We start from the raw sequence: 23,952 nt of genomic DNA, 5'->3' as shown, positions 1-23,952 counted from the left end.
CGGCAATGACGGCGGCTTTGACGCAGCAGTGGTGCGGCTGACGCGCTGACAGGACGCTACTGGAGTGCAGCCGTGGGCGCCCAGAGCTCAGTGAAGTGTGTCTGCTGCAGAGTCCAACACTGGATTACCAGAGCACAGAGGTAAGCGTCTTCCTGCCACGGAGATTCTCCTCTTATTCCACCCGCGCGTTATTGTTTTCACACCGGCGCGCCGCCGGCTGACTTTATAGGATCCTGTTTCAAAGCTTGCGGGCAGACTTAATCAGACATTTGTGGTCAGGAGTGAGCAGCTGTGTTCTTGGGTTTGGGACAGTTGCTGCAGTAGATCCATTCAGGGATGCCGCACTCTGAAGCTTAATTCCCGGGAGGAAACCCTCCGACCACGATCTTATCATTTTATAGCCACCAAAAACCTGCCATATTGTTATTTTCTCGGGGTTTTTTTTCTCCGTGTGCAGGTTGCAGTGAACGAACCTTCTTGGTTGTCATTGTGAGTGTGACAGCAAGAGTTAATGGAATGCAAATTATGCGCCATGGAGGCGTGAGGAATAGTTAGTAACCCCATTCCTCCTTTTCCTCTCGTGCGCTCTCTCCCCTTCTGCTGCCGTCGGGTGAAGTGTGCAGGGGACTCAAGTGTTGTGTTTTGCCTTTTCAAGGTCCGTGACACAAAGACGCGCCCCCCCCCCCCCCCCCCCCAACCACCGCTGCCACCATCAGACACATCAACAAGACAGAGAAAGAGGAAATTTATGCACTAGTCATGGATTTAAGCCTCTTGCTGATATCACATCCAGCCTCCTCCCCCCGTCCATGTGGCGTATCCACCGCTGATGGAAAACAACAGCAATGAGCAGCTGTTGGCAGATATTTCAATAGTCGTCGGCCAACCCTGCTCATCTCACACAAACAAAGCTGGAATTACAAAGTGTCAGTGATGCAGGGCTTCTAAATCACCCGCTGTAAAATACAGCCAACGCTCCCAAAGGTTGTGCTGCCTGTTGTTGATGGAGCTGCCTGTGGTGGAGTCGCTGGTGCCTGGGTGTGATGGCACCAGCTCTGACCGGGAACCACATTCCCCAGATAGATGGATGCGTCCCTGCCGCGCGCTCATTTCACACGAGGATGCCTTCACAGCACTTAAAATTGCTGGATTATCACATCTCTGTTTATATTCACGCTCATCCGCCATATCCTATGACTCAATTATCAGGTAGTTCTGTCACACGGCTGCTCCGAGTTATATTAGGGAGAGCACTCAAAGCTTCCCGTCTCCGTTGGAGTCAAAACATCCAGCAGCGGGACAGGGAAACACTCGGCAAACTGCCTCTCTCACACAGTTGGATCGTTTCACGCCCAATTATGTAAGCCAGGAGGAATCTCTGACGCACACATTAATGCACATCGCAATCAGGACATTCACATGTCCTTTTAGTTTCCACACACCAGAAAAGAACAGCCTGTAAATGACATCATTTCTTTTGCCGTTGTTTTCTGTTTAATGCCGCAGTCACGGCCCCAGTCTCTATTGTGCACGGTCAGCAGCATTTCCTCGGCAGTCTGCTCTGGCGGGCAACTTTTGCGAGGCCTCATCCATCACACGCAACGTGACACGAACGGCGCGGTGGCTAGAAGAACAGCCACCATAATTTAGGCCGGAGGCATCATCTAAGTCGGGGGATGTCGAAATCCTGTCGTCAAAGGCCGCAATACAGCACAGAAGTGTTATAGAAGTAGAGTTATAGTACTACATATAATATTATAGGCTGGTTAGCACTCTTCTGGAAGGGTTTGGCTCCCTCGGGGGCCAGGGGATTCGAACTTATCTCCGTTCTCCCAGCGCCCCTGTGGGCTCTCTCGCCACAAGCGAGTTTGTTTCCATCATTACGGATCGTACGCTCTGAACTCAGTATATACAGGAAGGAGCGGGAGTCACGACAGCTGGAGAATCAACGTTATGCCGCATGTGCAGACATTGTGTAACACACAAGCAGGCTGTTGGGACTGAAACAAAGGGTGCAAACAGTCCCACGCTGATCCAGCAGCACAAGAAGACACACACTGTAACCTTGATGATAGCACATATCTCTTCCACTGGTGATTCCTTGTGTCAAAGCTGCAGAAATATTGCTGCTTACTGACAGCGAACAGAGTTACTACAGCAACAATCAGCCGTCTGTTTAACTGAACATTAGCAGACTTTATATGAAAACAATGGTAGACCGGATCGTCGCTGTGGTATGATTATTACTGTAAAATGACACTGCTGACATTTCAGTATTGGCATATTTCAGCGTGGATCAATATTCATTCGAGATTTGTTCCGCGTTTTAAATGTTGCGCCTGAAAATTACCTGAGGGACCGTTTTGGTGAAAGGGTCTTTATCCTGGCTGCGGGGCCTCTCTGATCCAACTTTCCTGACTTCTGGAGAGGAGCCCGGAGCTTTTGCTGAAAAGATCCATCCCCCTTCCTAAACTGTCAGCGCGCTGGCATTCCTGCCACGCCGACTCCTAAAGCTCAACATTGCTGGCTAACTCACGCTGCATCTGTTTGGAACATGCAACAAATTGTCGTCGACTCTGGGATGATGGCGCTGGCCCACCCTGGGACCATTCGTTGATGGCCTGGAATGATAACCTGGCTGAGTGGTCTAAGGTGGGGGGTCGAGGTCCCAGTCGCTTTTGCGGGCATGGGTTTGGATCCTCAAAGAGGTCTAGAACCAACTCCCTCAGACCTTTGAGGACCACAAGTTCAGTCCGACAAGGCCAGAACTGCCATGAGACCGAGCCCCGTGAATGATGACACCTGTGCTGTGTGTCGCTCTGGTATTTCATTTACGTAGCGCTCAAAAGAATTCCAAGGCACATCCCCCTTGAGCTGTGTCCATTACCAACAGGAGCGGGTGATTGTGGTCTGCGTCCCCTCATGACAGCGACGTGGCCGTTACTGAGCATACATTTCCTTTTATGCTCCATTTGTTTGAAATGAACTTCAAATAGCTTCATTGAGGTATGTGTAGAATCCCAGGCCACCGTCCAGCGTGGAAGCTGTTTATGGAAGAGAGCTGGGAGGGCTGGGGGGTGGGGGGGGTCTCACTTCAATTAGGTGGATAAGCTGCTGCTCTGGAGCGGCCCTTTCGAGCCATGTTTGGAGCTGTTTGGTGGGATCCACGCACAGCGCTGGATAGTTTCTATCCTCTCTGCCATTTGTTGACAAAGCAGGAGTCAAGCGGCGTTACATAACGGCCCGACAGCCCAGCGAGAGCTAAGTGTGTGTTGAGAGCCCCTTTGTGCTAGCTTAGCTCGCTTTAAAGGCAGCATCTGACAGCAGCACAGAGACACCCCCCTCCCCTGTGGAAGTTAAGAGACAATCTATTTATTGCTCCCAAATTTTCAGAAGCTTCTTATCAAAGGGGGAGAAAAGGTAGAAACACCCCCCCACACACACACACACACATTATTGAAATAAAGACATTAGTGCTGACACTAAGCTTTCTGTACAAAATATTTCAGGATGTTGGCAGAAGTATCCCAAAATAACTGATAAGTGCTGCATCAGGCATTCACATGTTAACATGAGGTATGAACTGATCATGGAGGTTCGGTGGGGGAGGGACGGGGGAGGGTGGAAGTTTTTTATGTGCCGCTCCGCACAGTTGTTGAGTGGGTGCCACATTCTCAGGTGGCATGTGTTGACAGGCCCATCTGGGCACCCTGTTGTAAAACAAACAAACAGACCCCCAACCGAGCGGAGGTCAAGGTCAGAGCCAGGAGATGAGATCCTCAAAGCTCGGCTGCAAAACTCTGGAGGCTCCAGACGTTCCAGTTGTCTGCAGACAGACGCCTCGCTGCGCACTTTATCAAGTAGGTAACCGTCCAGGACGCTTTGAGGTACTCGGAGCCTTTTGGGAGCTGCTTATTTCGGAAAACTATTTTAGTTATGCCCCTCAGATGGAGAAACGCGTGCTTGAAAAAGACTTGATGAATGTTTTTCCGCAGGCTTCCGGATGTCAGACTGGTAATGCTGCCATCCTTTCAGCCTCTCCATTCAGTCCTCCCTGCTCTCAAATCTGACCTCCGCATCGCGTTTAGAACCATTTTACCTTATAAGTCATCAAATCTACCCATGTTTTGAGGCTGACCTTTGAAACTGTGCATTATAATGAGTCGCGAGTGATTTTCTGTTTGACAGGAATAATATCTCTTCTTATTTTCCTGTTTATTTTGGCGTGGAGTTCCCGCGCTGCTCTCTGCGTTTTTCCTCGGCTGGATGATGACCCGCTTCGTGCTGCTCTGCTCTGATCTATCTTTTCCAAAAAAGGCCAAGGGTGATCTCTGCTTTCATGTGTTTGCGCAGCCAGCTGGACACTGCGAGCTATCATCTTCCTATTATCTATGATATATGGCAGGTTCACAAGCATCCGTGTGTCCCTGTGCTGTACGTTGGCCATTTTAGGGTTCATCCAAGGATGCAGCGGAAACAGGGTTGACGTTGGCTCCGAGCTCCTCTGGAAGGAATATCTGATAATGGTTTTGGAAAGGAAATCATGGACACTTTCCCTTTGTTGCAGCGGGTCAGCAAGAACTCTGACTGTATTTATGACTGTAATTATGGAGTGTTTCGGGCTCTGACTGCTTTAAAAGGCTTTTGCTTCACGTCCCACTGGGACCTGTTTAAAATTGTTCCCATTTTCCCCATCCGTTTAGGCCTATTTGTGGAGGGTTCCAGTTGGAAAGCGTGTTTTGTAGAAAGCCTGATTTGCAGAGCAGCTTATTGATGTACAATCCTCGATACAACATGAGTAAGAGTTAAGAAGCCGCCAGCATTAGTCTGAATCATCCTTAGGCTGATACAAGTGAAAAATCCATATCATGTGTTACATTTAGCAGATGTTGCTGTTCTCTACCTGCGCATGTTTGTGTCGTGACTCAATCATCTTGACTCAATATGAACATCCTAAATCAGCCGTGCTGGCTCGGTACAATGAGAGACTACTGTGGCTCTTCACATATTTCTCCTCCCCACACTCATTTCTACAGCGAGAACAGATTATTGTTGGCATCACATGTGTTATTCTGAACAGTCAGATCAATCATGTCTCGTGTTTATTTTGACTAATGTGAATTTTAATATCACTGAGATGAATCATAAACATGAAAACGGGATCTCGCCCACCAGGAAACCCTGTGTTTAAGGCTGGAATCTGACATCATTGACCTTGTCTTAGTTTATTTTAGCTATTTACAGAACACAAAAATTATTATTCAGCTTTTGTTACCTGATATGTCTAGAGTAGAAGATAAACCCCTTTATTAACCAGTAGTATGGTATTTTTACTTTGATACACAACTGATAATTAAGTTTTAATGAGGAAATGTTCTATATAATGTCACATACGATGTTGATCCTGTGGATAGTTGCATTATTTTTATTATTGTTGTTGTTGTTGTTCATGTTTTACATGACCTACGTTGAATTTTTGGTTGGGTGTTGCTGTGTTTCCAGGCCTCTCCAGAAGAGGGCAGCATAAGGCCGAGCGCTTCTCTCGGTGAGTCTTCACACGAATTATTTAATTCATTAATTAAGTATCACCACTATTTTTGTAATTCAAAAATGTCTTTAATTCGACCAGTTAAGCGCAAACACAAATTCTCTGACTGTATTTAAGCTCTTTCCTTCCATATCTTCACACAAGAATGTTGCTTTCTAGTCCCGTCAGGCCCCCGAGCAGTTGGCGCCGTGAGGATCACACCTGTGGGCGCCATGAAAGGCTCTCCGGACCTCATTCCTGCAGCAGGTGATGAACCCGCCTCATTAATCTTTTCAGGTCCGACAACACGGACAGAGAGAACGTAAAAGACAACGCACCACCAGCATGTGCAGAGAAAGGAGAGTTTCCAGTTGCTCCACTTCCAACTCGTGTTCGTTTAACCAGATCATAGAATACCTGTTTAACAACCTGGTTTTAATGTTTAGCTCTTCATGATCATGTTAGAGATGATTCCAGCATCAGTGAGGGAGCAGAAGATGATTTCTGTTAACATGTTTTTAGATTTAGACCCCAGCAGAGTGAGCAAAGGGAGGGGTGTCGTCACTCTGAGGGCCACCCTCGTCCACATCGACGATGAAGGTCACATCACCGAAAAGCCAAACACCTTCACGACACCAAGTAAGTCACGGGAAACAGCTGTTTGTGCACAGCTCAGCGCGTGATGCGACAATATGATGGTTGCCTGCTCATGTGAGAGAAGGAACACGCTTGCACATTCTGATCGTGTTTATTTCTCAAGGTACAAAGTTGCTTTTAAAGACTTTTTTTATTGCCGCGTGGCCAGGATTATGTAAGTTGCCATGTTTTAAAGTGCAGATAAAGGCCATCGATTGCTCGTATTTTCACAGGCGTGTCAAAGAGCGTTTTTGTCATGAGCCGCCTACGCTGCACTTTTGAGCAGGGCGCCATGACTGTGGGCCTATGTTCCGTACTGGGGGCCGGCCATGGCTTTTTGGGGAGATACTGGAATTGTTGGTGAGGCCGGACAGAAAGGCCAGCGAACAAATGGCCTTTACAGCTGATTGAATAGGCTCTTTGTTCAGGTGACAGAGTTCACTGATTGTGGGAGAATCTTTTTTTTTTTTTTGTTCTGTGAATATTTAACAGAGGAAACCACCAGACATATTGATATTGATACCGAACAGGGTGAAATGGAGATTTATTTAGCCTGGAATTAGTTGTTTTTTTTTGTGGTTTCCCACCCCACGTTCCCTGGAAAGCTCTACGTTTATTTCACTAGGATTGTGGACTTGTTTTAGGGGACTGGACAAGCCGGATTAATGGTGACAGCTCCAAACCGGGGCTGGCGGAGGGGCAGAGGGACATAACAACTGAGCTGCCTCCTGTAAACAGCCTTCAGTACCAGGTATGCTTTCCTCCTGCTCTCCTTTCTTGACCGCTTTATCCCCTTCGGGGTCACTGGGAGGGTGCTGGAGCCTATCCCAGCTGCATATGAAGTATGCAACCTGCTCAACAGTACCTCGGCGGTGCTCCGAAGGTGTCCTGGCACCTCCCCCCTGCTACCAGAAGGCCTTCCATGTGTTGTCCACTCCAGGGCTTGAACCAACAACCCTCTGCTTCTCAGCTCAAGTCCCTACAGACTGTTTTCCTCCACCTCACCAGGCGTTGTGTTCGCCTCTTCAAGCGGTGAATTTCAGTGCCTTTTCTCCTCACTCTCAGGTGTATTCACCAGAACCCATCAACCAATTCCCGACCCCATTGTCCGCCGACCCTCAGATCTGCATCACATCGGGTTCCAGCTCTGTTTATCCCTGCACCAGCACCGTTAACCCCACCATCGTGCTGCTGCAGCACAACAGAGGTGAGCCCGGGCGCCTGCGGGAATGCATATGGGAAGGTTTCAAGCTTTATAGTGTTCATGGTTGCACATCTGGGTTGGAAATTAGCTGGCTGTTGCTTGATCTCAATGACGTCTTATCTGTGATCGATTGTCTTGTCCTGCGCTGTGTTGCATATGCATGTCATGGGTCACTGTCCTGTCCTTGTCTGTTTTCATTTGTTTTCTCTCACAGCAGAGCAGAACAAGCACCTTTCTCATTCCAGAGGTACGCACTGGGCTCCCACAGATTTCAAATGCACCCAATTTTGTGATTTTATGTTGCACTTTATGTTCACTTTTGTTGCTGAGCTTTTTGTCATTTTCCACGAATCAGTCAAATGACTCTAATCTGAGTATAAATACAAAATCCTCATTAAATAATAACTCAGATTAGATTAACATCTGTGGTATTTTATTTTAGAAGTCGAAAGAAAAATATTTTAGAAATGGTTTATGAATAAAATATAAAACACAATATAAAAGCTGTATAATTCAATATAAAAATGCTAAATTTGACAACATCCATTTGTTTGATTAATTTTCAACTGCTTTATGATTAATATCCCTGTAAAACTATTTACAACTGGTAAAGCGTTGCCTCTCGAAAGGGTTTAACATTACATCAAAGATTTCTAATCAATGCTAACTGACTATTGGAATCCTTTCATCATTAATCAGTCCTGATGGTTTTACATGAGAGGATTATTTGCAAAATGCCAAGAATGTTTGTGTTTGTTCTCTGTCATGCATCTCATTCTTAATGCCAGGTAGAATATTTTTACAGTTTAATGGGGCTGTGTTTGCCTTTTGGTTATAAATGATTAATACAAGCTGTTTACAGTGAGGCTGATTTTTTTTTTTGTTGGTGTTTTTTTTAGTTGTAATTGTGAAAATAAGAATTATTAGTATTACTGAGATTCTGCTACATTTATAAGAAAGTGTAGAGGGAAAAAAGCATCATATCAGACGAGCTCAGCTTCTATGTGTATGGTAATAACATTATTGTCATTTATTTTACAGTTACAGAATTATTCTCACTGTCATGGTGCCCGATGAGGCTCCTCATGACGATGCTTTCTGTCATAGATCCGACCCCAGAAAGGGACAAAAGTCCTGATCCCGGTAGAGACTCGGTCAGTCCGGGGCCTGACATGGACTGGACCAGAACGCGGCTGCCGCTGCACTCTCCTCTCAACAGACCCGTGGCGCCCGTACGGGTAAGAACAGCATCCTCACGTCCAACTGAGGAATGAATGAATTAGCTGCAGCGGCTCTTCAGTTTAAATTCCAAGAAGTGGATCGTTACAATTCTAATATTACCTCATAACATGTTATTTCCATATTTGACTTTCAGAACACTGAAAAATCCAAAGACTGGTACAAGACAATGTTCAAACAGATACACAAGATACCTGGTAGGTTTATGCATTTGTTTCCGTTCGTATCGTATTTGTATCGTTTTGCCTGCTTTATACGTCATTCTGTCACCATTTGCATGTTGTGGATGTTATGTCACACTGTGCTGTCTCTCCATCACTGTGCTCAGAGTCCATTGAGGAAAACCCTTATCGCCCCTCCTACATTTTCCCTGAGAACTATGACGTTCAGGTGAAATCAAAAGGTACCAGATGGCGGTCACTCCCCTCTCTCCGGCTCCACTAACCCAGACCTTTCTCAGATACTTGAGCCGTGCTGTCAACCCATCCCACAAAAGCGCATATTTGACCACGGCGAAAGTATTTGAAGTGTTTTCACTTAACCTCCCCTCAGGTCTGTTTTGTATCAGCGCGTCGCTATTTTAAGTCTTTAATAAACTGCAGGTTTCACACAGATTTCCTGATCAAAAACACAGACGACATTTTCAAATTGAGGGAATAGTTTGGCATCTCAGGCTAGAAGACGCAGATGGTGTTTAATCATTAAAAGATGCCTGGACAAAAAAACAAATCCTGCATGAATAAAAGACAAGTAATAATAAAAGATTATTGTGGATGGGACATTTTTAAAAGACTTGTGGGAAATAGCCATTTGATTTGATGGTCCCATTTGGGACAAATATAAATATATGAGCGTCTCCTCATCAGTTCTGTCCATTTTATGGCTCCAAAAAAAACTTACAATAACCTATAGAATTAATTTGGATTTGTCATCTAAAATATGATTTGTCATGAGGTCTTGATTAGGAAAATATGTAAACCTCCATTGTGTCATTACACTTTTATTTAATAACATTGCAAACACTCATTCTGTTTGGCTTTTTTCTCTTCGACTATATTAAATCTTTATGATTTCTAAAAGATTTCCCTTAAATCGGGAGGCGTTGTCAGACTGGAGAAGATAACGTGTAGTGTCTCACTGTGGCCACTAGGTGGTGGTGCAGCTCTGTTGCTGCTGCCTGGTTTGGCCCTGAAGGCAGTGCGCCCTCTTTAGGTCAAGTCGTGTTACTGCAGTTTGTCAGTTGTAGAAGGACATGCATAAAATATGAAAAAAAAAAAAAAATTACATCCTGTCCACATAGTGATTTATTATTCAAAATGTGTCACGGTTTTTAACAATAACACGTAATTCTGGCTTCTCCATGACTGATCGTGACAGTTGAGGTCTTTTGAGTTGCATTATATTAATCGTTCAGGACCTTGACGCTTATTGACACTGTGATCTGTTTTTAGTTCAATATTGGTTCCTGTAAAGTGCTCTGTTTTAACACTGTTCAAGCTGTAATGCTTGGCCTAATGGAGGGCGAGAGCCTGTGAGAAAATCTCCTGAATTATTTAGTCTATTACTAAAGTCTGCTACTTTTCGGTAGAAACTTTTCTCAGCTGATTCCTTCCTGTGCTGTTTTCAGACGATGGTCCCAGTCCATTCGGTTACTTGAAAGATGGTGAGTTTTATTCATCGCCGACACGCTGCATTCATGTTTTTCCACGTAACCACTGAGAACATCAGGCTGTTGATGCTGATCAATATTGGTGTGACTTTTATCAGTGAAGACGGTCCCACGCTCAAAAAGCAACATCGAGGTGGATTCAAAAGGCTGCTCGATGCCTGTACCAGCGCGGTCCTCTTCCCTCAAACCCTCCACCAAAAGGTACATGATGGTCAATGATTAAACAAATGAGAAAATTTCAACTCTAACTACTTGTTAATTAATTTTCCTCTCATTGAAATGACAATAGTTGAATAGCAATTTCATTTACAAAATCTTTTTTTGCAAAGAAAACACTAAAAATATAGAAAGAAAATGTATACAGGAAGTCTGGTTTCATCACATTGTCAAACAATGTTGACTGATTAAATTACCAAGGTAGAGTCAACTGTGAATTGGATTATCAGGAGAGCGAGAGGGAGGCAGACTGAGAGAGAGGGAGAAGGAGGGGGAGAGAGAGGAAGGGGGAGAAAGAAGGGGAGAGAGTTGGAGAAAGGGTAAGAGAGGGAGGGGGTAAGAGAGGGAGGGAGGAGAGAGAGAGAGGGAGGGAGAGAGGAAGGAGGAGAGAGAAAGAGGAGGGAGAAAGGGAGAGAGGGGGAGGAAGATAAAGGGAGAGAGGAAGGGGGAGAAAGAAGGGGAGAGAGATTGAGAAAGGGAGAGAGGGGGAGGGAGACAGAGAGAGGGAGGCAGAGAGAGAGGGAGAGGCAAACAGAGAGGGGGAGGGAGAGAGAGAGAGAGGGAGGGAGAGAGGGGGAGGAAGATAAAGGGAGAGAGGAAGGGGGAGAAAGAAGGGGAGAGAGATTGAGAAAGGGAGAGAGAAAGAAGGGGAGAGAGATTGAGAAAGGGAGAGAGGGGGAGGAAGATAAAGGGAGAGAGGAAGGAGGAGAGAGAGAGGGAGAAGGAGGGGAGGAAGAGGGAGAGAGAGAGAGGGAGGGAGAGAGAGAGAGAGAGGGAGAGGCAAACAGAGAGGGGGAGGGAGAGGGGGAGGGAGAGAAAGGGAAGGGGAGAGAGGGGGAGGAAGAGAAAGGGAAGGGGAGAGAGGGGGAGGGAGAGAAAGGAAGAGAGAGGGGAGACAGACAGGGGGAGAGAGGGAGAGAAAGTGAGACAGGAAGGGGGAGAGAAGGAGGGAGGCAGAGAGAGAGAGGCAGGGAGAGAGAGAGGGAAGGAGGGACGGGGAGGGAGAGAGAGAGCAAGGATAATGAAGGCAGACATCTTTATAGTGAAAAAAAATCATAGACTGTGCAGGTTACCATGGAGACTATTTGATAAGGATTGGCTGCCACCCCCCCACCCCTCCGTGACACCCGCCTCTCCGCAGAAACGAGTGGGAGCCCCCGGATAAGAAAGTCGACACCAGGAAGTACCGCGCGGAGCCCAAGAGCATCTTTGAGTACGAGCCGGGGAAATCATCAGTGCTCAAGCTGGAGAGGACGGTATGCTAACTCGCCCGCCTCTTTCATTCTCTCTCTTTCTCCCCCCGCGTCGGTCGGCGTGCATGTCGTGTGAGCTGTTCCCTATCCTCCACCCGCCGCTCAGCACCCCCTCTGACGGCTCCTTCATTAACAGCTGCGTCTGCACAGCCTGAACTACCGTTGTGCTCAAAATTCCTGAAAGGTGGTCCGGTGCAGTGACAGATGATGCTCCCTGGCTATGGTGGGGGGGGGGGGCGGGTGATCAGTTACCAGGAAATCTATCTTCCTCTATTCAATTTAAGGTTAGTGGAGCGGAACTGCTCACTGTGAGAGGACTCCAGCCAGGACACCAACATGGATGCTGTGGACGAGCCGTGACTCCTGTCTGAGCTCCTAACAATCCGAGTCGAATCCGCTGCCTTCGTATTATTTAACAAGCCTCGGGCCCCAAATCATCTCTTTTATAACCTTTAGGCACCACAGCTTGGATTTCAGAGATGAGTTTGTATTTCCCTTTTATGTAATAGAGGGCACGGATGTGTAATTACTGTCTGTTTGATGCACATCAAACTAGTTGGTGTTGCTCATTCGGATCTGGCTCCGTACCAGTGTCAACAAATCCGCTTGCTCCACATGGAATAATGGACGTTGCTGTTAATTTGGTGTTACGTGTTGAGTTGTTACGGGTCAGTGTTCTCGTTGCATTTTGCATAAAAGATCTTTTCATTTCTACAGTCGTGTTGTGAGTGGACGCAAACATCAACAGCACAGAGACCAAGCAGCTCAAGTGACAGTAGCTCTGTCTGAATGACAGGCGGGTGGTTTAATGATAGACGCTAGCATTAGTCCACACTTTCCCTCAAAGGATCAAGCTCCAAAAGCCACAGAGAGGCCTGAGGTCATGCTTGAAAGTCAGTTTGTACTCTATTCATGTGTAATATGCCCATAGTGGAATGGTAATAGTGACACAATGGTAAGCTATAACAGGACAGGGATGCTAACTGGCTAAAAAAAAAGGATTCGATAAGGTTTTGTTGGGTGTATCAGTTGATTTCAGATGTAGATATGTGGTTGGTCTTGACTGGTGCTTCACCCGGCGAATTAAGAATTTGCAAGCTCTCTTTTCTATTGATGCGATAACCACAAAGTTCAGGACAGAAAGATACAAATCACTCTACAAAACAGCAAAAATACCAACAAAATACACACAAACCATAAAATCAACAAGAATGGTGACATTGAGATAGAATGACATCAATAGGAATGCCTTTAAAATGATTCAAACTAGTGCTGTTAAACAATTTCAGTTTTAATCAGAGGGCTGCGGTGGATTAATTTCGATTTATTTATTATTTCTAAATTTACACGCGCACAACTGTAACTCTGCTTGGACAAACTGCCCTAAATGCCTCCTCAATTGTGTTTAATAAAATTCTAATCACATTAGTTACGTTGCTGGATTATCACGTTCATTTTGACAGCCCTAATTTAAATGAATCAGCTGAATCAACTGAAGCTGGGGCAGCTAATTATTCCATTTAAAAGGGGAAAAAATATCCTTCAGCAGCACCCCCCCTCCCCTTCCCACCCCATCCCCGTCAAATAGACAGGAAGTTTATTACAAAATGCCTTCTAAACAGCGTTGCTCCCTTCTGATAGACAAGCAAGTCCAGTTTACACTGTGGTAGAGTTGGCAGCGATGCGTAATAGACCCACCACCAGTAATAAATGCAGTTGCCAAGCGAGTAGGAGAGGCAATTAAGTGACATCACAGACCAATAAAAGGTAGTAAATACGATCTGCTTTCTACAGTACTGATGTAAACACAAGTTCTTTAACATAATAAAACCCCAATAAAGGCATCAGCTTCGTTAAAAGTTCTTCAACATGAATTTTAATGTGAAAGCAGCCAATATTCTGGAGCCACAATCAAATATATGATGTCAAATAGACTCCAGATTTCAGCCAGTATCTAAGGAACGAGCATATTTTCCCTAAATGGCAACTTCATTGTGCAACAACCTTAATAAAGCTGAAGATGTACGTTTCAGTTTCGCCGTGATTATTCTGTCTTAAAGCCATCAAATTCTGAATGGTGGAAACAAAAATATTAAGATAACACAGACATTTAGACAAAAACCACTAGCAAATTGCAACTGTGCATTTTAAGTTGAAACATAATCATATATTGTCACTGAGATGGGGGGGGGAATGATATAATCACTCTATATTTTAATTAGTGCTGTTCACTCTTAGGCTTAGCATCACTCCAGCTAACAGTATCAATGCTCAATATCTGTTGAACCTCATTTGCAGAATCTACAAAAACAAAGCAGAAAATTGTTTTGTTATTCACTGTAATGGCGCCAGGGACTAATTTAATAAACACGTCAGGTAAAGAGATATTAGGATGCTACTAGCAAGCTAGCTGTCAAGTCTTTATGCTCCCCTAAGCTAACTGAGGTCTATTTATCTCATGTCAGAGAGCTTTCATTCACTCTGCGTTTCTGTTTCTGCCTGTGAAAAAGTAAGTTTTCCTCTAACAGCCTTTTTGTGAAGGAATCCTGCAGGTAAACTCAAATGGAGCAAGCTGGGTGTTTCTGGCTCAGTTAGCCGCCATTGTGCTCTCATTGCCTGGGTGTGTACAGTCTGTGCTGGTCTGTCTGAACTGTCTTCTCTTTGTCTTTTTCCTCCTCTTCTTGTTGCCATGCCTCACCACTCAGGATGTAAGTCCAGAAGATGTAGATTTAGAGAATGAGCCTTGGTATAAATTCTTTTCAGAGATGGAGTTTGACAAAGCGGTAAGTGGGTCACCGTCACGTGACACTCCATTGATTTCTGTGCATGTGATAACGTGCGTGTTTAATGCCTAAACAAACGGCGTCTGTCAAAAAGGACAGCTGCGGCTTCTCTCCACAGATTCACCTGCATACTGACCTGCTCAGCCGAAGCATTGCGAGGAAGCCACACTAAATTTATGACACTTGCTTCTCCGCGCGGCCTCATTGTTTCAATGTACTCTCTTTGTTTGCTTTAATCTTACACTTTCTTCCTCTGCTACCAGCAGAACCTTTTTTACAAAGCGCTTGGTGAATTGCTCATCATCACCTCCCATAATAGAACAGTAGGAGTGAGGCTCAATGAGAACAACGCTCGTGTTACTCACGCAAATGTTTGGCTTTGCCTGATTAGGGCAAACACATGATAAAGGACCAATTAAATTAGCGCAGCGCTGTAGTGTGTTTTGTCAGCGCGTCCTGCTCTGTATTATGTTTGCAGCACTCCTGCATGTCCCCACCCATGAGGACTACTTTACCAATTAGAATACCTATCATAATCAAGAGGTCTGGGCCGGTCATTCATGCGGTAGTCACTCTTCACTTAGAAGGCCTAAGCTCCAGAATAAACCCCGGCCCCTTGAAATAATAATTGCTGCCCATCTGTTATCTGATAGAAATACTTATAAAAAGAACCAAATGGGTGCAGACGCGTTGACATGGCCTCCACCGGCACCCGACAACTGTGGCGCTGGCGCCCACAAACAGATGTTATGCGTCCTTGCCCTCTGTAAGTCCGAGCCACGCCCGGGATCATCTGCCTCGCGGCTACCATACGACAGACGATTCTCCTCGGAGCCCAACACGAGGGGAGACGCCGCAGCTCCAGGTCGGGGCGAAATGTGGAGGAGGTTTAGGGCTGGAGACAGGCAGAATCTGTCTCATGACACCGTGGATGTTTGCCAGATGAGGCCAGCTTGGTGACTGGCTCCTGTTTAATGTCATAGTCACTTCTAAAGCTGCACCTGGTATGCGCAGAATCTGACCTTAAGGCCCAGCCAGACACGGTGGCTCATCAGGTTCTGATTGACGTATCCGTGTTCCCTCTGTTTTAATGGAAGAGAAATGGCTGGAGAGGAGCTTGATAGGGTCTCCTGAAGCTCCGGGGCCTCACAGCTTTGCTGCTGTACTTAATCTCACTTCATTTCTGTTAACATCATCTCTGTTTTCACTGTACATTACGCGCTTTATATCCCCATCATGCGGTCACATCTCATCTGCTAATGGAGACCTTTGATCACCCAGCAGAAGCCACTTGAAACGACTTAGTTGATATTAGCGAGAAGGTTGTGGCCTCAAAGGGGGAAAAAAGCAATGTTAAGGTTCACAGATGACGCACAGCATAAGAGGGTGGATTCCAATGGTCAGAGGAGCATTTCTGCCCCGGCGGGGTGCCTCCGTGTGTGATGACGGGGGCTGCTGCCAGGCTATCTCAGTGCAGAGTTACATAGGGTCTGCATATTCTAAAGGAGGTAACTCTGTAAGCCCGCCAGCTCATTGTGCTGTCATATTTATCCTCCGTTTCACACTTAACCTTTAGGTTTAATCGTTTAGTGCAGACGATGTGATGTTACCGCGACTGACTCAGGACTGTTATTTTGAATATGAAAGCAGAATACCGGTGGTCAGGGGAGGGAGGGGAGGGGGGGGGCGCACCTGTTTGGAGCAGCGCACAGGAAAATTGTGCTGAAGTGTTGTCATCAGCGTTCCCTTGATCCGTGTTCCGATACGGCTTCGGACCTTTCATGGATCCGTGGAAGTCGTGTTAACCGCTGCCCCTGACTTTATTGGCTCAAGCCCGTTTTACTGCTTCCATGATTCTGAACCCAAAGAAACTGCCTCTGACTAATGTGATAAGTGTGGGATTACAGTTTGAACAGGGATGGACATTACCCATCAAATAGGACATCCTCTAAATACCCAAGCAATGATTCCATTCGTATATTGGAGATAAGCTCTCCGTGACTGCTTCCTGTTTATTTTCCAACAGTGATATCTGTAAGTAGGCCCAATTAACCAGGGTTGTTTTGAGGACACTATCCTCTGTCATTAGCCCCTAGTTGAGGGGAATACAAAGGAGGTGGAGGAAGGAAGAACGGCGGATTATTATTCTTGGGTTGACATGGAACATTTGGCTTTATAAATAGATCACGCTACAGACCTGCCAGCCTGATGGGCCATTCTTATAAAGATAGACATTTATTCTGAAGGGTTATTAATGATCATCCTGCCCTGGCAACTAAGTGGAAAGGCATGTTGTGGCAAATGAGCTGTGAGAATGCTCCTTGTCCGGTCATTGGTTGGAAAGTGGATGCTTGGCCTCACCACGGGGAAGTGGATGTGGTATTAGCAACAGGGCCAGGCTGGCTGGGGCAGGGATTGTGCAATCGTATTTGCAAACAACACTTGTGCTCTTATTCATAGTGCCCCTGTCTGGTCTGTTATTTTTACTAGCTGTGACGTCCCAAGTGAGGGAAAGCAACAGAAACAGCGGGCTAAAATTAGCCTGCACCAAACCATTAAAAATGCTAGCAGGTGCTACAACAATGAATTTGTTTTTGAGACGGTAGCGACAGTGAAGCACCAATAATATCTGCCCTTGTCACTGTTTTCAACATTCATTCGCCCACTTTGAGTTTCCAGATTCTTTCTTTGCTTTTCCCCTTCTGCTACAATTATGTTGCGACGAGCGGCTCTTTGTTATTTACACTTAATTTGCGTCACTTTTTGACTTCTTGCGCGTGCTTGTGTGCGTGCTCGCGCGCGAGTGTGTGTGTGTAATTTGGCCTCCTTGCACCACCAGCTGGTTAATTGTCCTCTGGTCTGGTCCGCTGGTAATGAGAGTGACTCAGTGCCACACAAAAGAGAGTGCAGCTGATTGGCTGAGCCTGAGTCAGCCCCCTCCCTGCATGGGCGCCCCCTGACCGAAACATAGCCCTCCTTCCTTCCCTCCCTCCCTCTGCCTCTCTTCATAGCTACTTCTTTTTCTCTTACTTGCATGCAGGCCAAAACACACGCTTACTCCTCCATGCCAAGCCCAGTCCAGAGAGGCTAAGAAACCAAGCCGCTACTCACAAAAACTCAGAACCCGGCGAGCAAACGTCACGGAGAAGAAGAGAGAAACTGGCCATAGCTAATGATCCTGCCTCTCTTTTAGCTGGAAGAAAGCTTCCTGTGGATCTATCAATGACTTCTTTGTTTGGTTTGTTGCAGAGTGCCCCCTCCTTCACTCCCCTGGAAACAGCCTCTGACCTGCAGAAGTAGTAAGTCCAAACTTCCCCTATTATTTCTGCGCTTGTGCTTCTCATTTTACCCGAGAGTGATTCAAACAGTGTTGAATTCATTGAAATCACTTGGTAATTTCTCGCGGGGACGCTCCTGCTCCCCACAGAGATCACGCTAACAAGAAGCCAACCAGTTAGGGTGTTCTCCGCGGGTATTTCATGGGGGTTTTTAGGTGGGTGTCTCTAGTGTTGAGACACAGCAGCTATGTGGTGATTTATTTAAAGGCAGCAATGTGGATGTCACTAGGATCGAGGGAACTTACCCAGCTGCCGCATAACTCAAAAACCGTTATCTCCCTCTGAATGGGAGTGTTCGCGTGTACACAGCTCTGAGCAGCGGCTCCGGTATGAAAGAGGATGCTAAACCAAAGCCCGGCAAGCCCTTGATCTTTTTAGTTTTGCTCCCATCAACGATCAATGTCCTCTATTTTTGCTTGTGGAATAAAATGTAAGGAATTTGCGAGCGAGCCTGACGACGGTCTCGTGCTACAGAGAGCGCTCTCCCTCCATTTCTACCAAGAAGTTTCCATCTGTTCAAACCATTATGTCACCCTGGCGAAAATTTGGCTGAGAACCGGCCCACGAAATGATCAATCCTCTCCTTTATGCTTTATTGGGAAAGGAAGAGTTGGTTTGTTTGTCTGTTTAGTGAGGTTTCTTTCCAGAAATTTGCCCCACTATACTTTTCCGAGGAGACCTCAAGTCGTAAAACTATCTTCCTTCAAAGGCGCATATGTTCTGAGCAGGATGTTGTGTTGTTTTGTTTTTTTAACCTCCCCTTTGGGGTCTGGTTGAAATCGGAGACTTCTAGAAGAGCATTCTTTTAAAAAAAAAAAGACGTAAAATGAATCTAGGTTCATGTCATTCAGTGAATGGATAAACTCTTTCAGCAACTTTATAAAAGCTATGAATGAGCTTCTTGTTGAGGGGCTGGACAAGGAGAGTTATGTATCGATACATTTGTGCAAGCTTGTGTAACCTCAACCCTTCTTAGGTCTTTTTTCCCCCATTTGAATAATAATGGAGCTAAAGTTTAATGGTCCTGTTTGTCTAAAAAGAGATGCCAGGGTGGCACATGAAGGAGGCTAAACCTGAGATTCATGCAGGTGCCTGGAAGAGGCTGATGCACCATGTGGGAATGTTCAGAGAATATTTATAGAAAATGTGTCCTGCTGGCCTCTCTGGAATGCCAAGATATGTGTGGTAGCTAATGCCTTCTCTCAACATCAACCACCAAATCCTGCCTTTTCAATCTCAAGGTATTTTGAACCCCCCCCCCCCCCCTTTTTTTTACCAAGAAGACAGGAATTACCTCAAGTTGTATGAAATGAGAACCATATGGCTACTCACCCCCCCCCATAAGCACATCAGTATTTATCATAAACACACCTAACACACGTGCTGTGAGGGAATTTCAGGATTTAATCATCCGTTTGTTGTTTCACCCTCTAGCTCCTCAAGTAAGTCTGGACACAGCGAGGTGGAGAAGGACGGTGGATCACCCCAGAGCGAGCCAGGGGCTCCAGAAAATGAACGCCATGTTTACAAAAGTGTCCTGGAGGGCGGTGACATTCCCTTACAAGGCCTGCGGGCCTTAAACAAGCGCCATGGTAGCACCTCGTCCTCGAAAGGTAGGATGCCAGCCACTTCATAAATGTAGCCAGTAAACTGGCCGGTGTGTGTATGTTTATGGATGTGGGAGCTTAAATCCATTAATGGAGTTTCCTGCTGAGGAAGAAGCAATAAGTTACAGATACGTTCCAGGAGTCAGACAGGGACACATGTGTTTTCGTTTGCCTTTCTGTTGGATTCAACACATTTTCTTTGCTCTCAGACATTCGAGAATCACCTCACAGCATTCATTCACCCAACTGAATTGATTTAGGTCTGATCATCAGCTCTGGAAAATGGAAGGAGTGAGGTGGCTGCTAAGTCGATGTTAACCTTGGGGTTTCCCCCCCCTCCTCTAGCTCCAGTTGTGAGCAGGCAGTCGCTAGGCAGGCTTAAGGCGAGACTGGAGTGTTCCAGGGCCAGAGAGCCGAGGGGATGGATGAACATGGGCTTGAGTGTGATAAACACAGTTATGTTCCTCGCAACCCTGGCCAGGCAGGGGTGAGATAAACAGGAGGTACACAGAGGGCAGATAGGCATGAGGAAGTCAGCTGTCAGTGATAGGTCAGCGGCTGGAATGTATGTCCACATGGCTTGAAGATGTAAGGAAGAGAGAGAAGTGACCGACGCCAAGGGTCGTAATGCCACAAAGTCATTGAGTTACTTGTGTTTGATTCACACACTCACTCAAAATTTACTGTAAAAAGGCACATCATCATGTGTTGGCGTCTTGTGCTCTTAATAGGAATTCTAAAAAAAACAACAACCTCTATTAGTCTTTGTTTTTGAAAGAAAAAACTGCTTAAGGGGGTTTTCAGAGCTGTTCAGCTTCCGCATGTGGAGGATAAAATCATGCTTGTTTCCTCAGTTTCTGGTCAACACAAATGTGACAGATGGATGGTACATACTCCAGAAGTGCCTCGCAGCATGAGAAAGTGTTGTGTCATTTCCTGTCCCATCTGTACTTTGTGTCAGGCACACGCCGAGGCCAGGAAGACCCGTTTTTTCATAGCTTTTGCTCAGCAGCTTGGCTCAGGATGCATTTCTTATTTACAACCCTGCGGAGCGAGCAGTGCATGAAGCGCGGTGCCACGGGGCCATTCATCACTGCAGCCGTCTGGCTAATTTCTAAAAGTAGAGGAGACCAGAATATGTAGGAGGTGAAAGTGGGACAGCCATGTGGAGGAATATTTTTGCACCATCATGGTTGCAACATAAGCACATTGGAAAAGACGAGAACTGAGTTTTGATTTTCCTATGAGACCTGGAACATCACGTTAGATGTCATGACTGTTTTTCACCCCTTATGTTGCTGTTTGCACCAATACTAACAACTTGGCAGTGAATTTTTACTCATTTTTGAGTGAGAACACGTAATCCCTCACATGTCCAATGCTGATAGTCTAACTGTCATCTATTAATTGAGGCACACGGAATCAACTCTACGTTTTTTGCTCATCTACTCAGGAAGATATTTACATTAAAAGTGTGCCTAACTGTCTTTGTGTGTGTATGTGTGAGTGAGTGAGAGAGAGAGAGAGAATCGGTGACCATTGTAATCTAATATGTTGTTTATTCTGTTGTCCTGCATGCTTGCCAGTGGATTATAAAGGTGGGAATGGCTATATAATTTCACCCTGCTCCTCTGTAAATAACAATGCAGTAGGTAACCAGTGTAAGAATATGAAGCCTCTGTCTGCTGCCAAAGCCTGTATACCCCAAATCTTGCCCTCTAAATTCAAGCCCAAGCTGCTGCCCCCTAATGGTGACAGACAGGAAAGCACAACGAACGCTACCAGACGCCCAAAGGCACACAGCTGTGAGGATCTCTACACAGACGCATGTGACACAGACTTTACAGTGGCAGAGGGAAGCGAATGTGGACAGGACTCAAGCTTGAAATACGGCCATGGTGCTACAGACATTTCCTCTGGAATTAGGAGGAGCGCATCAGATTTTTCCAGCATGTACAGGAACATGCATCACATCCAGAGGCCTAGTTCAGTTGGCTGCAGCCCTCATGGCAGCGTCCGTAGCCTCACCTCCCTATTTGAGAAGGCAAAGGCTGAGGGAGGGGAAAGGTCAGAGGCAGGGGATGGGGGTAACATTCCCAGGGATGCGGTATCTTCACGTGTCAGTGCTTTTGAAATGATCATCCAGCGTTCCACTACGGCACCCAGCCGTTCCTCCTCCCTACCCACCTTACACTCCAGCAACAACCTCAATCACCCTGCCCACCTCTACATGACGTCTGCAGTGTCGGCCGAGTCTCTTCTGGTGTCAGATGCCACCCGCTCTAATGCCTGCTCCCCAAGCGAGGCAGAAGGTGCGACGGGTAAAGAGGAATCCTTGTCTCAGCGCAGTGCGGCCGTTGAAGACTCCGTATCAACCTCAGGCTGTCAAAATCCCCGCGCTGATTCGCCCACTGATACGGAGGCTGAGGTTGAAAAGATTTTCAGTAAAGGTTCCTCGGTCCCAGCTCGCCAACACGACAACGACCCGAAGAGTCCCTTGGTCTTCCCTCTGCACCACAACCATATCCACCACCACCACCACCACCTCCTTCACCACCTGAATCACCAGCTTCTTCTCAAACCCAGTAAATGCAAAGGATCCTGTCCAGCCTCTTACACCCGCTTCACCACCATACTCAGACACGAGAGACAGCAGGCCCAGCAGGAGAAGGCTCAGCCAGAGAAAAAGACCATACTGCCTGGGAACCTCCTCCTCATGGGCCCTGCGCCCTTTCGGTTGCGCAAGAATTTACAGTCCCACCAAACGCGGAGGACGCTGTCAGCCACCAAAGTCACTGCAGGCGTTCAGAGGCCCTACAGTCTGTCTACTGATCTCGGGCCTGTGATTCCGCAGCGCCTGTCCTCGCTTGAAGTCCTGGAGCGGCTCAGCAATGGGGAAGGAAACAACAATGACGCCCTGAGTAACAGGCGATGCTTGGATGCCAATGGGAACCTCCTGCAGCCGCTGTCAGCTCACCGCAGAGGTGGCTATCTCTCTCCCTTCACCACTGTCACCCTCCTCTCTGGCCCCTGTGGCCGCTCATTTATTTCGTCTCTCTCTTCACCTTGTGTCCCTCTCTTCACAAAATGATGTCACCGCCCTCCATCTCTAGTCTGTGTGGTGTGTTCAAGAAAGTGACAGGGGAGGTGTTTCCATCTCATTCTGAGCAGGCTGTTTGGTGCTCTTCCTTTTCTGTTAATGAGTATGGTGCCGCTAATGCATCCAAATACTCAGGAGGTTTGGGCCTCTTTTGGTGATGGAGTTACATATCAAGTGGGGACATCACATTTGAGTTGTATGCAAGATCACTATAGTATGTGCTAGCATTGCATTGCCACTCCCTGTTGATACATCAGTATAACACCTTGTGCTCCTCATACAGGCACTGCATTTGGAATATATTTTATTAAATCCTCTATGTTCCCATGAAATGTGGGATATTTTAACATAGCCTTGCATACATTTTCTTAAATTGATGTTTTGTCACATCTGCATCTGTTTTTTGGGAGGTTTTTTTTTCTGTTTTCAGAGAAAATGGCATCTTCCATTGTTCATTGTCTCAAAAAAAGCTTTTGTTAGTCAGACAGATTGTTTCCTTCCAATGTAACAGCCCTAGGGTAGGGGGGGGTCAGGAGTTCAGGCACAAACTTTAATAGCTGCCTCTAGCAGAGCAAGAACCGGTTTTGGTGTGGGGGAGCAAATTAAGCCATCCCTAGCTGATATAATCAAGTTCAAACTCCAATAAATGTGTTCTTTTTTTGGTCAAGGTACTCTTTTTGTCATGAACACACATCGATCATTCTGTGTTCATCCATACATGCATGCAGTAACACATCCAGCCTGTTGGATTTGTGTGTGCTTTTGTGGCAGGGTGCTGTAGAGCATGCTTTTTATTAATGTGGGGTTTAATGATTTTTGCCCATTAAACTTGAGGCATAATATCATCACACATTCTACAACAGCAATGCTTTTTGGCTTGGCTCACAATGAAAGCTCTGACAGCTTTCTTTTGGGTTCTGTTCCAGACTCATCCCCAGTGCATGGGGACAGCCCGGACGAAGTGCTGCGTCGACGCCATGGGGACAAAGAGGTGAGAATATCACAGTTCAGAAATCGTTACCGACAAATCACTTTTTAAAAAAAAAATGCACACATTGTGCCTATGGGAGAATTGTACGGTCTGGTTTTTCCTTGCAGAAAATCTTGGAAGAGCAGCGGCGGCTGAAGCGAGAACAGGAAGAGGCTGACACGGCATCCAGGCGACACACAGGCATTGTCCCGACTCACCACCAGTTTATCACCAACGAGCGCTTCGGGGACCTGCTTAACATCACAGATAACACGGAGAAAAGGAAGTCGGGCGTAGAGGTACGATACAGAGTGACGTGTTATCCTTAGAAGTGCCTTTTGTCTGGTCCTGTAGGGGTCAGACTGAGGGGGTTTCAGCAGCAGTACTCTGTAGGCACAGTCGGGCAGAAG

The 23,952-nt window shown here is 46.3% G+C and overlaps 1 protein-coding gene across 12 annotated transcripts in view; it reads left to right on the top strand.

Moving 5' to 3' along the window:
* Positions 1-23,952, top strand: part of LOC130533449 (sorbin and SH3 domain-containing protein 1) — a 30,967-nt gene continuing 7,015 nt past the window's right edge. For 2 of the 12 annotated variants that reach the window (XM_057046855.1, XM_057046854.1), the window contains exons 1-18: positions 3,697-3,860; positions 5,503-5,545; positions 5,708-5,794; positions 6,050-6,166; positions 6,808-6,914; positions 7,229-7,370; positions 7,582-7,614; positions 8,475-8,605; positions 8,743-8,803; positions 8,935-9,009; positions 10,234-10,269; positions 10,374-10,476; positions 11,633-11,747; positions 14,450-14,527; positions 17,777-17,826; positions 19,300-19,478; positions 23,499-23,563; positions 23,671-23,841. In XM_057046855.1, coding sequence (XP_056902835.1) covers positions 3,771-3,860; positions 5,503-5,545; positions 5,708-5,794; positions 6,050-6,166; positions 6,808-6,914; positions 7,229-7,370; positions 7,582-7,614; positions 8,475-8,605; positions 8,743-8,803; positions 8,935-9,009; positions 10,234-10,269; positions 10,374-10,476; positions 11,633-11,747; positions 14,450-14,527; positions 17,777-17,826; positions 19,300-19,478; positions 23,499-23,563; positions 23,671-23,841 — 1,683 coding nt within the window. In that variant the 5' untranslated portion in view covers positions 3,697-3,770. Of the gene's footprint in view, positions 141-3,685; positions 3,861-5,502; positions 5,546-5,707; positions 5,795-6,049; positions 6,167-6,807; positions 6,915-7,228; positions 7,371-7,581; positions 7,615-8,474; positions 8,606-8,742; positions 8,804-8,934; positions 9,010-10,233; positions 10,270-10,373; positions 10,477-11,632; positions 11,748-14,449; positions 14,528-17,776; positions 17,827-19,299; positions 19,479-21,058; positions 22,457-23,498; positions 23,564-23,670; positions 23,842-23,952 lie in introns of those variants that run through there. The other 10 variants (XM_057046853.1, XM_057046850.1, XM_057046849.1 and 7 more) reach the window with 10 other exon arrangements.

This window comes from Takifugu flavidus, chromosome 11, assembly GCF_003711565.1.
Source record: "Takifugu flavidus isolate HTHZ2018 chromosome 11, ASM371156v2, whole genome shotgun sequence".
Lineage (NCBI taxonomy): Eukaryota > Metazoa > Chordata > Actinopteri > Tetraodontiformes > Tetraodontidae > Takifugu > Takifugu flavidus.
The sequence above is the reverse complement of the archived record's forward strand: the minus strand, read 5'-3'. Positions and strand labels throughout refer to the sequence as shown.